Source organism: Sphaerodactylus townsendi, linkage group LG08, assembly GCF_021028975.2.
Source record: "Sphaerodactylus townsendi isolate TG3544 linkage group LG08, MPM_Stown_v2.3, whole genome shotgun sequence".
Classification (NCBI taxonomy): Eukaryota; Metazoa; Chordata; class Lepidosauria; order Squamata; family Sphaerodactylidae; genus Sphaerodactylus; species Sphaerodactylus townsendi.
The window spans coordinates 74647982-74667268 of NC_059432.1; the positions used below are offsets into that span (position 1 = coordinate 74647982).

The following is a 19287-nucleotide window of genomic DNA, read 5'->3' on the forward strand; positions in this document are numbered from 1 at the left end:
CTTCTCCATTTTTTAAATTCATCAATTGAATATCATTATGTCCATAAAATGTTATAGCAAAGTGAATTCCCTGAATTCTCAACTTCATTTTTTTTTAAGTCTCCAGCCTTTCTGGTTGCAAAGATATACTTTTTCTATTATATCTCTGCAACAGAAGCAGAAGAACACAAACTTCTAAAAAACAACAACGAAAGCAGCGAATTCAGTAAACCTGTTGCACATACTGTTATAATGCTATATTAATATAATGATATTCAACTGCTAATAGGGATTGCCAAGCCTGAAAACTGACAGGAGGGCTGGGAGTGAGGTCATGGGAGAGGGTGGGCATAACATCAACAATGTGGCTACAACACTTCTCCATTGTACATGGAAATAACAAAGGACACCTCTAGGAATCTACAAATGGAACAGGGGTACAATGTAAAACACCAAGGAAAACCAAAATAACTATGCCCCTGGCTGCAGGCTTCAGTGGAATAGTATATCAGAAAAATATATTGAATCATCGCATATTTTTCTGATATACTATTCCACTGAAGAAGACTGTTGAAAATGTGGATCTTTTACAACAGAAGCTCGTTCTGGACTTAACTGTCGTGACCTTGTACTGCTCTGATTCTCTGGAACCTTGTTCGACTGCATTTTGTCTTTAAATCTACCAGGAAGTCACCGAGGGAACTTAGTATTATACCTGAAAAAATACACACATAAAGATTCTGTGCTTTTCCACTGTGTGTAGAGACTTCACCGGTTGGATTACATCCCACCAGCTTGTGGTATTTGGATGGTGTTTGCTCACCTTATATATACAATTTGTTTACTTTGATTTGACTGTAAGCTGCTATCCATGATATGGATTCATGACATAGGAATGATTTGTCATGTCTGCATATATTTTGATTGCACTGTACTTTAAATTTCTTTTGCACCTTCTATGCTTGAGAATGATTTTCTACACAGCAGGCAGGGGCACAGTGATTTCATTTTTCCTAGCTCTGGGAATTGCCGGAAACTCTATGGTTGTACTCAAAAGTGACATAGTGATGCCAGCAATATTGATGTTTGTTTGTTTTCTCTTGGCACCACTTTGAGCAGCAGCAGGCAATGCAGCATGTCAGCAAGCCTCATCTGATTTTTCAAAACATAAGCAGGAACCCTGACCAGGGGGACAAAATGGCAGTTGCCAGCTAGCCTAGAATAATCTGAATTTTCCCACCCACATGCCAGCTGTCCAGGATTTGATGCAATCTTTCCCAAAACTTTGGAACAAAGCAGGTTGGAGAAAGATCAGAGAAAAGCTGGGGGAACCCCAGGAGGTACATGAATTCACCACACACTGTGAGGAAGTGGGGACGAAAGGAAAACAACCAATATCCCAACAGCATTGAACTTGGTAAGGGCAACCCTTGTGGAAATAGCCTTCTGGGCTTTTTCTCAACATTGGATTTGGAACAGAAAAAAAATTCTAAATTCTCAGTGAGAAAGGCAGGCTATAAATGAAAATAAATAAATAAACAAAATCCAGAAGTGTTTTGACCACTAACCAGTTCTTCACAGGAGGAAATTCAGTTGCAAACTCAAATGTGCTAAACAAGTGAAGCATTTTTAAAGTTACATGCTTAGGTTCTGCATCCAGCAAAACTGAAATCAGATACTGTAGGATTTCCCGCATAACTGTATTCCCTCCTGAAGATCTGAATGGAGCTTGAAAGTGGTTGGCCTTTTGGTATTATCATTCATAATCAAAACAACAAAGCATGAATTCGCAAAGGCCACCTGGGGTGTATTCATTTGCTCATCTCTGAATGTGATAATATGCCATGATGTGCCATTTAAGTTGGTCCAGCTGGACTACGTCTGTGCCAGATAATAAATTCAGACATCAAAAATGAAAAGACTCAGAATCCAAGCCAACAGTGAGCATGTCAGCCTCTCTGGTTGCTCTACTATATTCCTAAAGCTTCAGCAGGAGAGTTTCAGTGAGGAACTAGAATCCATAAGCAAAGCTGACGTTACCAGACCTGGACTCAACAGGAGGCAAGATGGTTTGTTCACTTCAGAAATTAATTATCTCTCTGTGCAAGTTCATCTTACTGTGCCAATTAATCAACAACTGGGAATAATCCACACCCATTCTGATGGGATCGTTTAATCTTTACCCTGGAATTTCTTGTCATCTGTGCCCTAATATAACTATGCAACATACTTATGTGGTAGATACTGGGCCTTCTCACGCGCTTCAGGTGTTCATGGACTACAATTCCCATCAGCCCCTGCTGGCATGGCCAATTGATGGGAATTGTAATCTATGGACATCTGAAGCTCCAGAGTTGGACACACACACGGGTTCTGGGCTCACAAAAGTTTATGCCACAATAAGTCCATTTCTCTATTGTTGTGACTGCAGCAGACTAACAGCCCCATCCCAATTCCCCAGTGGCGGGTTATAGCACCAATGCAGCACTACCTCTTCACCACCAAACAAACTTTCTGGTGGTGTGAGGAGAAGGGAAAAGCCCTGAAGCCTACTGCTGCTGAAAAGTCCCATAGAGTTGAAAGGATATACACTGCCGAAAGGGCAGTGTATGTCTGAGGGCTGGTGCACTGTGCAACAGGCCCTCAACTCTGGGAGGGAGCTGACCAATGTTGGTTCCACCCCCGGGAATCCCCTGGCATGCCCGCCCTATGCTGGTGTCTGAGCAGGACACCAGCACAGCCCCACTGCAACCTAAATGTCCAGGCTTTGTGGCGGTGAGGCTGCAGGATGCGAGGCCATTGGCACATCTGCCACCTCTGTCAGGGTAAGTGTCCGGGGGAGGGCAAATGCACTGGCGTGACTGCATGCCGTTTCCACAGCCATTTCAGCCCCCCATCTTTGGATGGAACTGCCCCACAGTTGCCCTTCCAGAATGTTCAATGTTCCTGCTTTGTACTCAATTATTGACTGTTGATTTGCGGCTCTGTGTTGCTGATGAAATATAAGCCACTTGGACGCCAATCCTATTGTCAAAACTGCTGGCTGACCATTCCTTTGTTAAGCTGGCTGCTGACTAACAGCTGATGTTCCACAGACAGAAACTAGGCGGGAGGCAGTCTCCACTCCAGCTAGTGTGGAATCTTTCTCCAGCTCTCAAGAAGTGATATTCACCAGATTATGGAGAGGATGACAACTTTCCAAAGGTGGGCATGGGGAAGCAAGATTTTTTTAAAAAGCAGTTTGAACTTGTTGGGAGTTTACCACACAGAGAGGTGGCTAACATACTGATGAAAACGTTAAAGGGGAAGAGGGAAAGATAGCATGCTGCGATCTTGCTAGGTAGAGTCTCTGCAACTAATTTCTGAGAAGCAGGATATTCGAACTGAGAGTATTAGTTCAAGACATACAAGAGGTGAACCAAAAGGATAGAGGTGTCACTAACTTTACAGCCCTCTCTTGCTGACCACTTGCTTGCCCCCTGCTTTGTTTTCTTCTCAGTTCCTTTGCACATCAGACATTGCTACATCCAACAGAACTAAGTGAACCAATGAAATGAAGAGGCAGGGATGACAAATGGTGGTCTAATTGGAAGAAGAGATAACAATGTAATTAATTAATTCCATGGAGGCTAGTGCAGGAATTTGTAACTATACGCACGCCAATTTGGTAGCAAGTGCCACTGAATTCAGCAGGGCTTACTACTGAGTAAGTGTGCATTTGATCAAGGCACAAGAGTGTGAGCTGATAAGTCCTCAGTTCAATTGCTAGCAGAGTCTAGCTACATGCTCAATTGCAGCACAATTGGAAAAACAGCTGATAAATTGCTTGATAAATCTAGAGGCAGGCCACACAGTTGCACATTAAAGCTGTGCCATTGTAAACCTGTAGAGAAGTCCCAACAATAGCTGCAGAGTTCCAAAGCAAGTTTCTCTAAGGGATGGGTCAACAGCTATACTGTCATCTCCAATAAGAAAACCCCATACCACTTCATAGAAGGAGTGGGGAGGCATGAGAACTAAAAGACCACCACATGCGGGGTGCTTGCTTCCAATGGCTTGCACATGCTGACCATTGTTGTTTACTGTCACTGAATCTCTTTTGACTCTTCACAGGAAGCTGTTAGAACTTAACCAGAGCATACATCCTTGCAGCCTGGAATACAGTAATAACAGCACATCAGTAAGGAAGGTCAATAACAGTGCAATCCTTAGCAGAGTTACACAGTTCTAATTCCACCAAAGTCAATAGCCTTAAAAGTGTGTAATTCTGATTGGGATTCTACTGCCAGCCTCACTGAAAGGCACGCTTGGAAGTTTCTCTGACCCCATGAGCCTTGTTGTTCAGGGAAGATTTTAGTTGCTCTGTTTTGATGTTTGTGCAATGTATTCCATTGGTTAAAAAAAATCAAAGTTTTTTGTAAGGATGCCTATATTTTAAAAAAAAACTGCTCATCCCTGAGTGGAATGGGAATACCAGATGAAAGGAATCTCTGGTGCCTGTGGAGTTACAGACTGTTTCATCTGTTCCCTCATTATCATTGGAAATATGTCAGGAATCCCTCCCAGTGCCTCTCCAGTGGATGCAGTGATGTTATAATCGTCTGCATCAGTCATCACACCCTGTTGCCATGGCAAATGAGTTCAGCACTGTGAATTCATACACCGACAAAAAATAGCTCAGTGCTCTCTGAAGTTTATGTCTGCTGTGATTTCTGTATTAGTGCAGCAGGGAGGGGGGAAAACACAGCACAGGATCTCTGGCTTCATGCTTTTAAAAGCCAAGTTTCTAGCCCTTATGGTTACAAAATCCAGCACAGGCCCTACAATGCTCCATCCTATGACTAGCAGGATAGCATAAGCAGCCAACTATGAAACACCAGGCATATTCTTACATGTATTACCTAAGAACTATATATTAGAATATAGGTCACAAATTGAACTACTGATGAAGGCCACAGAAGGCAGCTTTTTTGGCTCAGGATACTTTCCCTTGGTACAGATATTCTTTTTCTTTCTGCACACACAGATGTGACTGTTCACCCAAGGAGCAAAACCTACCTCCAACCCACTTCTTCAAACCAGAGGCAGCAATGCTTGCTGGGTGAGCAAGGCTATAAAAGTCCATTTGGCCTATGTGAAGCTAAGAACCTGCAGATGTGCATTCCACAACTGTACCAACAAGAATTCCAGTTCACCCACCCCTTGTTTGCAGAAATAAGCAAAGCAATAACAATTCACCAAGTCTGTTTAGTTTGTGTTCAGGTCACAGCTTTGGGCTTTCGATTGGGCTATGACAAGCACAGAGCAATCTAGCTACATTCGACAGCCAGCGTGGTGTAGTGGTTAAGAGTAGGTGGATTCTAATCTGGAGAATTGGGTTTGATTCCCCACTCCTCCACCTGAGTGGCAGAGGCTTATCTGGTGAACTAGATGTATCTCAGCACTCCTACATTCTTGCTGGGTGACCTTGGGCTAGTGACAGCTCTTCGGAACTCTCCCAGCCCCACAAAGGCGAAGCAAGGTGAAACTGTGCTCGGGGCACGAGCGCGCCCTGCGCCCCACCCACCCCCTCCATGGCCCGGCTGCGGCTCCGACTGGGGCATTGTGCCTCCTGCCCCGTTGGCCCTATGCCACTCAAGCCTCATCTACCTCACAAGGTATCTGTTGTGGGGAGAGGAAGGGAAAGGAACTTGTAAGCCACCCTTAGTCTCCTTATAGGAGAGAAAGGCGGGGTGTAAATCCAAACTCTTTTTCTTCTTCAATTCATTGGCTAGGTCACAGTGGGGGTGAACCTTTGGCACTCCAGATGTTATGGACTACAATTCCCATCAGCCATGCTGGCAGGGGCTGATGGGAATTGTAGTCCATAACATCTGGAGTGCCAAAGGTTCGCCACCATGGGGCTAGGAGCACTTGGGTGGTCAACCGACACAATGAGAAGTCTTACAGCACCTTAAAATGTCATCAGATGGCTTTCTAGCTACACAATCAGGACTGGAGGATCATTGCACACTTGAACAGTACAAACTTTAATGCAGAGTCAATGTAGCAGAATCCAGGTCATCCCAGTCTCTATTATACCAGAACTCCCTGTCATTTCTATTTTCCACAATGTCCTGGTTCCTGTGCAACCTTTTGTAAATAATCAGAAACTTGGCTGACCAAAATTATCTCATCTTTTGGATTCCCATAAGGTATTCTACAGAATACGGAGGAAAAACAAGAAACTGCAAAAAAAACCAGGTGTTATACAATTTACAGGAGTCAAGCAGAGACGAAAAGAGGATATTATGCTGGGGGGACAAAGAATGAAGTCAAGTTCCCATTATTTTTGGAGAAAATCTGGAGGCAGGACAACTCCCTCTGATGAGAGCTGATTCATAGAGAAACATCAGCAAATCCCTGTTGTCAGTAAAAGAGCTGTTTGCCCAGAAATCTTTGGCCTATTTCCCTTAAGTACAGATATTGAAATATCTATGAAGAATGTCAGAAATTGACTCTGTTTTGGGGTAAGGAAACAAGAGTGAACGCTAAGCAGAGCGGATCTGCAGCTCTCATGCCAAAGAGGAAAATTCAGACAAAGGTGTGTACCATTTGTCCAGTGTTATGACACTGGGGTTACAAGTAGGACCCTGAGCAATAAAGAGTGCAGAGACAGAAGGAGAAAAAGAAAATCACCACAGGAACTAACAAATCTAAACCATATTTAGTTTGGAAAATGAAAAGTGGCAGAAATTTAGCATTGCTGGCAGCCCCATTCCTCATCTTAATATTGTGGGAAATGCTTGGAAAGAAGACCACTCTGAACAGGTTCAGAAATACTCTCTTGCATTCTTCCACAGGTCTTAAGGGCACACGTGTTGTGCAAGTTTCAGAGGCTGCAGGGCAAGGGAAGAGCTGCCCTCAAACTCTGGAGACATAACTACGGTCAATTGGAGTCCACACTTTTGGGATAGGCAGACTGCCTTGCAGTTTAGTCTTTACAGAATAAGCCCGCTTTAGGCCTTCCACACACAATGCAGTTGCCCAAGTTCTAATCCATGCAATGAGCCTTTCCCTGTAAAGCATCCCAGCCCCAACTGGAAGAGGCTGGCAACGAAGCGTGCACACAAATGCCGGGGGTGGGGGGGATGCAAATCGGCACGGCGAGACTACATCATGATCAAACCATCCCCTGCCCTTTTGAAAAGTCCTTTATTCCTGAAAGAACCCCGCACCTCCAGCATCAGAGCTTGCAACCGTTTCCAGGAGTTCATTCCGCTACTAGGGCAGCTCGATCCATGCGCATTTGCGCACGAGTCAGCCAGCGCTACCAGCCGTCTGCCACAGGTCCCTCGGGCTGAGGCTCGCCCTACTCTGCACAGGCAGCAGTCGTGGGACTTAATCCCAAGCACCCCCTGCAAGGGCGCCCACCCATCCGCCACTCTTCCCCTGCCCTGCCTTCTCAGTTCCGTGTTTTGGAGACGTGATCCAGCTCCTGCCCCCCGCAGCCCTTGGCTCACCACATCCTGAGGCAGGGACGCTTCTGCCTTGGCCCCACCGCCTGCTGCTCCATCCTTCTCTGCCTTGAGCCCCGTCCCTGGTTGCTGGAAGCTGATTTTCACCATGGCGCAGCAGCAGCAGCAGCAGCTTCCAATCGAGCTCGATGCCCCCTCCTCTCTCTGTGGACGATGCTTCTCTGGCGTCTCTCCTGATCTTGCACAGCGCGGAGGAGGCGCCGGAAGTCCAACCTTTGGGGCTTTCTTTTCCCTTTTTTTTCATTCCCTCCCCGCCCCCTCCCCTCTGCCTCGCTCTCCTGCCACGCTTTGCATTTCGGGATCCTAAACTAGCCAGACTTCAGGTTTCGGTTCGCAAATGATCAAGGCACTTTGCATCTCCTCCTGTGCACGCGCTGCCCCTAAACCTCCGGCTCCAGGCCCCCGCGACTGGTTGTGGGAGTTGACCCTGCGGTCGGAGAGAATTGTCCCAAATTGTGCATGGCAATGTAGGATTGCAGGCTGCAGCCTTACTAAGAATATATTGTACCAAGCAAGTCTTGATGTGCAGATTCGTATTTGCATGATGTATTTGTAAGTACTTGTCCAGCAGTTTTTGCACGACTGTATGCGTTCTCGAGGGTTGCCGCTAGTCTCAAGGTGGGTGCACTTCTGGGATTAATTCTCACCTCCAGACTAAAGCTCTCCTGAAGGAAATGACAGGTGGGGAGCGTGGACCCTGCGGCATCACATCCCTGCTGAGTTCCCTCCCCAAACACCATCTTACCTGGGGTTCACTTCCAAATCTCCATGAATTTCACAAACCAAAGTTGGTAACTCGAACTTTCCATTTTATTACAGGAAATACATATCTAGTTATGGCCCCCCCCCCTTTTTAGCATGTGTCCTTGCCCACAAATCTTAATATGACCTGTTTTACAGGTGTAAAGATCTAGCAAGTGAGATATTGAGACTTCTCTGTATGTAGAGAAGAGTGTTTTAAAAGAGTGTTTTGAAGAGTGTTTTTTGAAGAGTGTTTTAAAAGATAAAAATTAGAGTGCCTTCCAATAATTAAACAGCCATGTCTCTGGTGCATATTCAGGAAATGGAAATGGAAAGTGTGGGGCTGAAGAATGGGCAAGCTGGGTAAATTCAGCCTCTACCCCCATGGAAATGCAAATGAAATGCTCGCAGCACCTGTTTTGAAGAAGAGAAGGAGGAGGAGTTTGGATTTATACCCTGCTTTTCTCACCTGTGAGGAGACTAAAGGTGGCTTACAAATTCTTTTCCCTTCCTGTCCCCACAACAGACTCATTGTGAGGCAGATGGGACTGAGAGAATTTGGAGAGAATTAACTAGCCCAGTGGTGGCGAACCTATGACACGGGTGCCAGAGATGGCACTCAGAGCCCTCTCTGTGGGCACGCGCAAACAGAGTGCCCCCTCCCCCCCACATCTAGGCTGGCCTGGGCCGCTGGGCTTGATTTTTAGCGTTAAACCTAAGACCTAGTTTTGGGTAAGCAGTGTAGGTAACCCTGTTAAGCGCTGTTAAACCCCACTGATTTTCATGTGAAGAACTAAAGCACGATCCTTTACCTGAGAGTAAGCTCAGTTGCTGGCAATGGGGCTTGCTTCTGAGTAAACCCTCCTAGGGTCCTGATTCACAAATTGGAAGAGTTGCACGGTTGCTTCAAAGCAAAGCCACTGACTACCACCAAGTTTACTCCTGAGTAACGCACACCTCGGAGCCAACCGTTTTTTCTAACTAAAACCTCAGTATTCAGGTTAAATTGCCGTGTTGGCACTTTGTGATAAATAAGTGGGTTTTGGGTTTCAGTTTGGGCACTCGGTCTCAAAAAGGTTTGCCATCACTGAACTAGCCTAAGGTCACTCAGGAGCAGGGGTGTAACGAGGCAAACTGTAGCCCTGGCCAAAACCTGAGTTGGATCCCCCCCGCCCATGGGCGGCCACTCCACCACGACCAATTTGTTTTTTGCACCAGGACATTGGTGCCTGCAGGGGGTGCATTTTTAGATATATCAGCACCAAAATTTCAGTGTATCATCAGGAGACTGTTCTTATGCTATCCTCCAAGTTTGGTGAGGTTTGGTTCAAGGAGTCTAAAGTTATGGACACCTAAAGGGGGTGTCCCATCCCCCATTGTTTCCAGTGGGAGCTAATAGGAGATGGGGCTAAAGGGCTTTGCTAAGGAGATGAGGGCTACCCTTTTGAGGGTCCATAACTTTGGACCCCCTGAACCAAACTGCACCAAACTTGGGGGGTCCCATTAGGACTGTCTCCAGATGATATCCTGAAATTTTGGTCCTGATACATCAAAAAATGCACCCCCTGCAGGAACATCCCAGAAATTTGCCCAAGAATCTTTGTTCTGCATTGAGTTTTCTGCATTGCTGTCAATGGGGGTTGCAGGCTGGGGGGGCACATTTCTGAAGGCACAGTCTCAAAACTGTCATGGTATCATTAGGAGACTGCCCTAATGATACCCCCCAGGTTTGGTGCAGTTTGGTTCAGGTGGGCCAAAGTTATGGACCCTCAAAACTGTAGCCCCCATCTCCTATTAGCTCTCATTGGAAACAATGGGGGATGGGGGCACCCCCTTTGGGAGTCTATAACTTTGGACTCCCTGAACCAAACCTCACCAAACCTGGGGGGTAGCATAAGGACAGTCTTCTGATGATATACTGAAATTTTGGTGCTGCTAGCCTAAAAACTGCGCCACCTGCAGGCCAAAAATGGAAAACCACTAAAATACCCAAAAACGAACCCTGCATTTTGATGCCCCCCACAAGGTGGTGCCCTGGGCAGCTGCCCACCTTGCCCAATGGGCATTACACCCCTGCTCAGGAGGCTTCATGGAGAGGAGTGAGAAACAAACTTAGTTCACCAGATAAGAGTCCACCGCTCATGTGGAGGAGTGGGGAATCAAACCTGGTCCTCCAGGTTAGAGTTCACTCCAGATTTTGCCACACTGTCAATATTATGCAAAATCCAATTTTTTCAAACATTGGTGCCAATGATTTCAGCTATACAGTTTGCTTATGGTTCTTACTGCTAGAAGGTTTCACCCTGAAATGCAAAATATTGCCTACTACAGTTGCCAGTTCTGGGATGGGAAATTCCTGAACATTTTGGAGGTGGAGCCTGGGTAGGGCAGGGTTTGAGGAGGGTAGGAACCCCAGCCAGAGTATAACACCGTAGAGTCCACCTTTCTAAGTAGCCATTTTCTCCAGGGAAACTGATCTCTGCAGCTTGGAGATCAGCAATAATTCCCTATCATTGGCTATAAGCCAAACTTGCTTTTTTATTCTGTTTGGCACATCATGGAAGTGGTTATGTCTTTAAAGTCAAGTCAAGTAAGCATTTATTGACTTAAAATGTCTTTAACGTCTTTCTGGCCATGGCTTTTAATCTTAGTAATTTTTATCTAGATGTTAAACTCCAGGTGAGTAATTTACAGGTAAAATAAAACATTCACCTTTCAGTTCAAGGAGATTTTCACATAGAGATCCAGTAATATTGTTAATCATTCTGAAATCAGAGTAAACTAGGCTGAGAGTTGGAGAGGCTCAACTTTAAATAAACACCAGTGGACTTTAGAATTGTTATGAGCCCATCCTGCTTCTCTTCAGAAGTGCAGAAGGTGGTGGTTTTATTTAAATACCTTCTGGGAAACTGAAGCTATCTGCTTGCTAAAAATCCAGGTGCTGAGCAATGCGGCCTTCAGGTTACCATGGCAGCCAGTCCCATTGCCTACCTAGGCAAAGGAGCCATGATGTCACCAACCCACCAGCTTATAGGTACAATATTGTACAACTGCATTTTTTGTTGTTTTAGAAAAGAAAAGTGTTTTTTTTTACTTAACAGACAGAAAAAATATTATCACTCATGCAGTGCATTCCACACTTGCTTGATTGGACTGAAGCCCAGCTGTGTTGGAGGGGGCTTTCATTCAGATAAGTAGCACTGTAGCCTCACACCAGCAAGCACAGCACTTGCAGTACAAGCCCCTTCTGAGTCAATGCTTAGGCCAACTCTTAAGATTATGCAAAAGCTGTCTGCTTAAATTCAGAAAATGTGGATTTTGTAAGTTACTAATTTGAAATTGGGTATTGGAGGAGAGTTTTATGGGTATCATGGACTGCCAAAAAGACAAATCAGTGGATTCTAGATGAAGTCAAACCTTCACTCTCCCTTGAAGCTAGAATAATTAAACTTAAACTATTGTACTTTAGTCACATTATAAGGAGACAAAAGTCTCTGGAAAAGACAATAATGCTAGGAAAAATTGAAGGCAGCAGAAAAAGAGCAACACCCAACATGGAATGGATTGACTCTATAAAGGAAGACACGGTCCCCAGTTGCAAGATCTGAGCAAGGCTGTTAATGATAGGACATTTTGGAGGTCATTAATTCACAGGATCACCTTGTATCGAAAGCAACTTGACTTAACGCAAAACAGTTTTCTTTTTCTTAGTGCAAAAGTCATATCCTCTTCCCATTCTGCCCATCAGTTTATCAGCAAGTACTGAAAAGATTCAGGACAAAGTTACTCTAAACCTACACTTCATAACACGGCAAGAAACAAATGTCAAATAAATGCCACAGTATTTACTTTGCAGACTTGCAGCTTTGAGACACTTACGCTGGAGCCTTGCTGTGAGTGAGACGGCGACGGCATCCCATTTTGCTCACTGTCACCTCTCCTTAGGTTACCCAAAGCCTGACTATAGACAGCCAAAGTGATATAAAGCTGTAATCTGAGCAATAGCATTGACTGCAAGAGAAGATCACAGATGCCAGAGTCCTCTGCCAGTTCCCTGAACACTCATTTTCAGCTGAATGGTACACTGGTGGTGTTTTATCCAAAGATCTTACAGGCTGATTGCTTGCATAAACACAAAAGGATGTGCATCCCAAAGGTACTTTTCTGCAGGAAAAGGTCTCTCGAAAAGTGGCTGATGTCACTTGAATTTATATGCAATATTTTAGTTATTTTGCTTACTCCGAAAATCCAACAGCTCAGTAGTGAAGGGCAACTGAAATATTCCAGACTTCCCGAAATAGCAAAATGTGTGCTGTGGAAGCACAGCTGCCAGAGGGTAGCAATTCTGTGATACTAAACAGCACCCCAGTGCACAAACCAAAGGTAGAATTTCCACAGTGCTCAGGGATTTGTGGGGCTCATGCTCCGTGAGGCTGATAATGGAACACAGTCCCCCAAAGTCCAAGGAAACAGGAAACCAGGGCTGAGGCGCTGTTTGGTATCTGCTAAGAAAGGCACCTGATTCTGCATCAAAATAGTGGATCACCATATTTCCCTGGCTCTCCTCAGGTGCTTTTCTACCTTCACTTATTATTTTTTATTGTTAATTAGTGTTGTTTCCTACAAACCAACTACAGGTTGTGGAGGGGACATTTGGATATTTGCAGGGCTCCTGCTGTTCCTGGGGATTCATGCACATTAGGCACAGATACGGCTCATGGGAGTGTACCAAGGGGGGGGGGATCAGCAGAAGTGGCTATTCCCAGTTTTTACACAATCTCTTGGGCAAGTGTTTTTATGAGGAGCATTTCTGCCAGTTTCCCTTTCTAGCTGAATCTTTCATGCCCCTCCAGGGTCTTTTGGCCCCTAGGAATGGCTTTAGGTTGCAGCAGTAGGCTGCAGTCATATCGGGCAGATCTGTTCATCAAATTGAGGAAGGGGAGCATCTATGCAGGCTGAACAGTCACTATACACATTGGACCTGCACAGGGCTCTGCTATTTTATATTCAACACACAGCATCATTCTGTTGGAAAAATAATATTTTCATGTGTTTCTGAGGCAGACAGAAAGGTCATAGAATTAGCACACAAACTCTGTCAAAATGGGTTACCAAGTCTATCCAAGAGGTATGAGTTGGCTAAGGTAGGTAGTCCAGTGGTACTCAGAGCACACTCTACAAGAGCATAAGCCGCCCTGATGGCCTGGACTTCCAACTTGGCCGTAGATGACATTTGCCATGCAGCCAAATGGGCGTCACCTTTGACGTTCATCTGGCACGGCGCGGTGGATGTTGACTGGTGAAGAGATGCAGTGGTTGGAAGAGCTATACTGCAGGCAATATTCAAATGACAGCCTCACACCCACCTCCAAGGTGACGAAGCTTGCTGCTCTTGTAATGTGGGATTGCACAAAAGACCCACAGAGATGAACCAGCAGAACATTGTCATGACTCCTGTCCTCAAAAAACAGCAGCAAACATTGCCAGAAGCAAAAGAAAACATGAGAGCAGTCAGTGCTACTCGTTGCAACAGAATGGATGGCAATTTGCCTAATCAAAAAAACATCTGTTTTGACATTCCTGAAAAGTACAGTCAACTGATACTTCAGGAAAGGAAAGGATACAACAGGAAAGGATAATCCAGACAGAATTCTGGTTTTCAGTGATAGAGATCTTATGTTCAAATTGAACAAAGATACCATTATTGTTGTACACCGCCCAGAGCCCCTCGGGGATAGGGCGGTATAAAAATCTAATAAATAAATAAATCTATAGAGATGATGCCCTTGATAAAGTGCCCAATATGTTTTACAAACTTCACATGTGCCAAGATGGGTAATTCATATCCACTGTGTCTGTGCATTTTACTACAAAAAACAACATGGATACTTATAATAGAATATTTGAAATAATGATGCTATTTATTCTGAATCTGCACCTCAAAAGGTTTTAGTTGATTTTGAGAAGGCTTGTATGAATGCAGCTGGTATGAATGCAGCCTTTCCATGTGCTGAGGTCAAAGGGTGTTATTTTCATCTGTCAGAGTCTCATCAGGAAAATAAAAAATGGTGGCTTGAAGACTGAATATGAAAATTAATACCAACATAAAAATGACACTGAAGTCTCTAGCTACATTAGTCTTTGTCCTGATCAATGATATGAGAAGTGTTTTTGATAAGCTTGCTGCCATATTTCCAGATTAAGACACCTATAATGTGGTGTTCACATACTTTTCTACATCTGTCAAGGGTGAAGCTGGTAGAAATCCTCAGTTTCGTATAGGAATATGGAATCATCATGATGCTGCCCTGGAATGGCTGCCAAAAACTACAAAATGTTATAAGGGATTTCACAATGCTCTGAATTCCCTATTCGGCACCAGTCACCCCAGTATGTGGTTTCTTTTTGATGGACTGCAGAGGGCTTGCCGCAAATTAACACTGGCTAATGCCGCAAATTAACACTGGCTAATGCCGCAAATTAACACTGGCTAATGCCTCAAGGTGAAAAAGACTAAATATATGAGGCACTGCATTGGCATGGTTGCCCCTTCTGTGTAGCATATGAGCATGTGGAAGATAAACTTAATTACTTAAGGAGATTATATGCAATAAAGAATTATATCTCTTCATGTGTGGGTTGGTGATTGTTGCAATTTGTTGTCATTTTTTGTTTGGTGTAGTTCATTTGTCTCTGCTCTCTCATTTTGGGTAAAAAATTTCAGTATTAAATAATTGTTGTTTTAATTATTAGGTGGTCTTTTGTCATGTTGTCTATATTGTTCTTTTTTATTATATTATAATTTTAAAATTTCTAAATTTTTATTATTTTCCTTCTGAATAAAGTTTTTGAAATTGTATTTAAATATTAATGGTCCTTTCTTGTGGTCACTGGGTCTTTTGTTTATATTATGTTTATAATATTCTTGTTAATTATATTTTTTAAAATTTATATTATTTTAATTATATTTAAATATTAATGGTCCTTTCTCGTGGTCACTGGTTTTTTTGTTTATATTATGCTTATATTATTCTTTTAAATTATATATTTAAAAATTATATTATTTTAATTATATTTAAATATTAATTAAATATGCACATATTTTTCAACCTGGGCATTTTTCTGTGTGGACAACTCTCTATGTGGGGACTTTTCTGTGTGTGCTTGTTTCCTGTGAGAATTCACGACAGTGGGTTTTTTGTGTGTGCATTTTTCCTGCGGTTTTTTTCTAGTCACATAATTTCACGTTGCACCCAATGTTGCTCTCTGTGAGAAACACTGGCCATTTCTCTCACTCTCCCTTGACTTCTTCACTGCTGGAATGGTAATTATCACCTTTCCAGTACCCTAACCATTTCCCGCTATCACTCATTCTTTTTTCTTAAACCTCATAATTCTGTATGCATGTGTATTTTTATTATATTGATTCCTTAATAAAATTGTAACATCTTTTACTACAACTTTGGTTTTAAGTGATTTTATTGGGGAACTGATCTCTGTATACACAAGTATTAGATCTCCTACCTGCCTCTCGCAAAGCCAGTCTGCTTCTAGCTACGCCAAGTCCTCCACTATGCCAAGAGGCAGACCCTACCAATTCAGGTAACAGAAGGGGAAATGGCAAAGATCCCTTCTGAAAACTCATTCCACTAGCAGATGGCTTCAACCGCAAATCAAATTTGCCACTTTCTTTCACGCCACGATATGCTGGTGGGATGTGGTGGAGAGAGGGTCTTGGAGAGCAAGCTTCAAATCCCCCTGCTGTCATGAAGCTTGCTGGCTAACCGTGGGCTGCCTCTCAGCTTAACCTACCTCACAGGGGCAAGGATAAAAAGGATAAAATAAGGTATTCTGCTCTGAGCTCTTTGAAAGAAGTATGGGATAAAAATGTACTAAATTAATATAGATAAATGCTTTGGTAAATGGAAGCATTTGCATTGAGGAACAGGCCTTTGTATTGTCATCACTGCCAAGGTTAGGGTTGTTTTAAGCCAATAATAATTTTGAATTGATCAGACAACCTATATCCAGACACACATGTCAGTAGAGAACAGACCAGGCGCCTGCAGCGATTTTGATGCCACAGCATCATTCTGAGTCATAATTTCATCAGGATTCTTAAACTCGAGGATTTTCATATCCAAGGTCAATGTGTTCTCTGCTCGTCTGGCTTTAATGAATATAACTGAATTTTAAATAGCAAAATGCAATTAAAATTTGTCACTTTGCTAGGTGAAATGTTCAATAATGGAGGCAGCCAGTGAAAAGACATAACAGGATTGGTGTGCAGGTCTTTTGCAAAATGAGCCGACACATTAATGTTTTGGCCTCTGGTTAGCCTTAGCTGATATCTAAAGGCAAATTGGAATGCTCGTGCCATTTTCATTTCACTGTCATAACTTTAAATATTTATTCAGGAGTGAATGGTGTGCTTCTTGCAAACTGACCTTGAATGTGTGCCTTGTTTCACAGCAGTTGTTCACAAAAACTTAGAACCTAGCTGATCCCATCTGCATTCTCTCCCCCCCCCCCAAAAAAAAAAAAAAATCTGGCCTGCATTGTTTTTTTTCACAGACTACAGTAAGAATTGTCCAGCTGGATATAGTTTGTTCACCAACCTCCCATTTTATTATTAACAGCAACGCTCACATATCCTGACCTTGCCATATGCATGTTGCATGTACAGGCGGGGAGAGAGAAGCTTTGTTCACAGCCTCCGTTTAAAGCCAGTGTGGTGTAGTAGTTAAGAGCAGATGGATTCTAATCTGGAGAACCGGGTTTGATTCCCCACTCCTCCACCTGAGTGGCAGAGACTTATCTGGTGAACCAGATGTGTTTCCACACTCCTACATTCCTGCTGGGTGATCTCGGGATAGTCACAGTTCTTCAGAACACTCTCAGCCCCACCTACCTCACAACGTGTCTGTTGTGGGGCAAGGAAGGGAAAGGAGCTTGAAAGCCACCTTGAGTCTCCTTACAGGAGAGAAAGATGGGATATAAATCCAAACTCCTCTTCCTCTTCTTCCTCCTTCAACCTTTTTTAGCCTGTGGGCTGCACCTTTGGAATTCTGACACAGGGTGGTGGGCTCAGCCCCCAAATAGCTACCACAAGAGGCAATGCCATCCACAGAACATCAGGGAGTGAGATAATTCTTTTTAAGTATATCAGCCAGAAGTTCTGTTTAACAGGATTCCTTTTTAAATGAACATATTGTTTTAAAATATTTCTTGCATACACACAACTTACCTTTAGTCTTGCAATTAAGATTTTTGGACTGTGATGGTAGTCATTACCAAATCAACTTTTAAAATCTGTACATCAAATCAGACCTCCAATGGCCAGTCAAAAGTTCTTCTAAAATCTAGACAAAAACTCCACCCAGCCCCACACACTTAAAATTTTTTTGGTGGGTGCCAGGAAAGCTGTCTGTGGGTGTCATTGCGTCCATGAGCACCATGTTGGGGGGGGCTCTGCTTTAAAGAAACTGCAGGTCTAAAAAAGGAAAGCATATCTGTAAAATAAAAATGTTTAAAAAATGGATAAGGCTTCCAGGATAAGGGGTAGCCTTACTGCTGTTGATCAGTCTTTTCCTCACAGGGACTCAAGAGTGGGAAAATGGGGACAGCTGAGTCTCTTAAGAGCTGGAAAGAGACATCAACAGTTCTATTAAAAAGTTCTAAAAATGGCACCATTGGGCAGGGGAGATGTATGAATCCCTAGAAATTATTGAAATTGAAACCATTGAGTCCACAGTGTGCTGGCCTAGAGACTGAATGCCAAATTTCATGTTGTTTTTCGACTTCTAAGAAAATGATGAGACTGCCCCTTCCCGGATGAGGACGAAGTTATTTATATTTGGTCAAAATGACTATATGTAGTGGAGGAAAAATATTTGCAGTCATGCAGTGAAATCTGACCATACTGTGGGAAAGTTTTGGGTTGTGCTCTCTCCCCACCAGAAATCTTTGTACTCTGGTATGTGGTGTAACAGATGTGGAAAATGTGTGCATGCAAATTTCTTTTTTACACTTTAATCGCACCCAAAGTAAATGTGTATTAGAGATCTAACCCTTTTCTGCTGTCTGCTTCTGGATATTTTATAAGGAATGCTCATTAACAAATGCCCCTGGTCCATTAAAATGGGTGCAACTATCACCAGTGTACCTATCTATGTTTAAAACAGGATCATATTTTCTCTTACTAACCTCAGGACAGTTTCCCATACTGTGCTCTTCTGCTACCTAAAGGTAACCTATAGAATATTTGAACATATCCTGTTTTTAGATTCTCTGTGAAGTGTTTTGTTCTGCAGCAGCTTTTAAAAATTCATTGCATCAACCAGTCAGGAGTATAGCTATTTGAAAAGACACTGAGAGTGCATTATCGACTTGATCCTTCTGAACAAACTGAGTTTTCAAATTGTTGCTCTTCACCACAAACCTGGACAGGTTTTCTGAAGAGCTGTCTGTATTTATTTCTGGCAGCATTCTGCATGACTGTGTTGTGTTGTGTGTAAAATGCCATCAAGTTGCAGCCAACTTATGGTGACCCCATTGGGTATTTAAGGCAAGAGACTAACAGAGGTGGTTGCGATTGCCTGGCATTTACCAGGGGGTAGTTTAATCTTGGAAGAGATGGTAATCATCTCTGTGATGTTCAATATAGAAGATGCGTGTTGGCCAATAAAAAAGATATGGTGCAGCCTGAGTAATAAAAGGGCAGATTTGTAGCCTAGAGGTGCTACTAAATTGGATCTACCTTTGGAGGTCTTCATGCTCCAATCACTTACAGGTTAGGCTGCTGTACTCAACATCAATGGTATTTGAAGATAGTTCAAGAAGATACATCTGGTGCAAAGTGTAGAAGTAAGGCTGCTACCTGGCATAAATTGCCAATTCTGATGGAGTTATACTGACAATTGTTTGACCTCTGGGCAAAATTCAGTGTTGGTTCTTACCTTGAAAGCCACCACCCCCCTCCCCCGGTCTGCTCCCATGCAATCCTTCTCATCAAAGTCACTGCCTGGGACATTGCCTCCATCCACTTTTT

General features: G+C 43.4%; 1 protein-coding gene across 1 annotated transcript in view; it reads right to left on the minus strand.

Annotated features, from left to right (window-relative positions):
• Positions 1-7847, minus strand: part of ITM2C (integral membrane protein 2C) — a 33026-nt gene extending 25179 nt beyond the window's left edge. Inside the window, exon 1 of the mRNA XM_048506076.1 lies at positions 7482-7847. Within this exon, the coding sequence (XP_048362033.1) occupies positions 7482-7586 (105 nt within the window). The 5' untranslated portion in view covers positions 7587-7847. The remainder of the gene's footprint in view (positions 1-7481) is intronic.
• Between the last annotated feature and the right edge of the window lie 11440 nt (positions 7848-19287).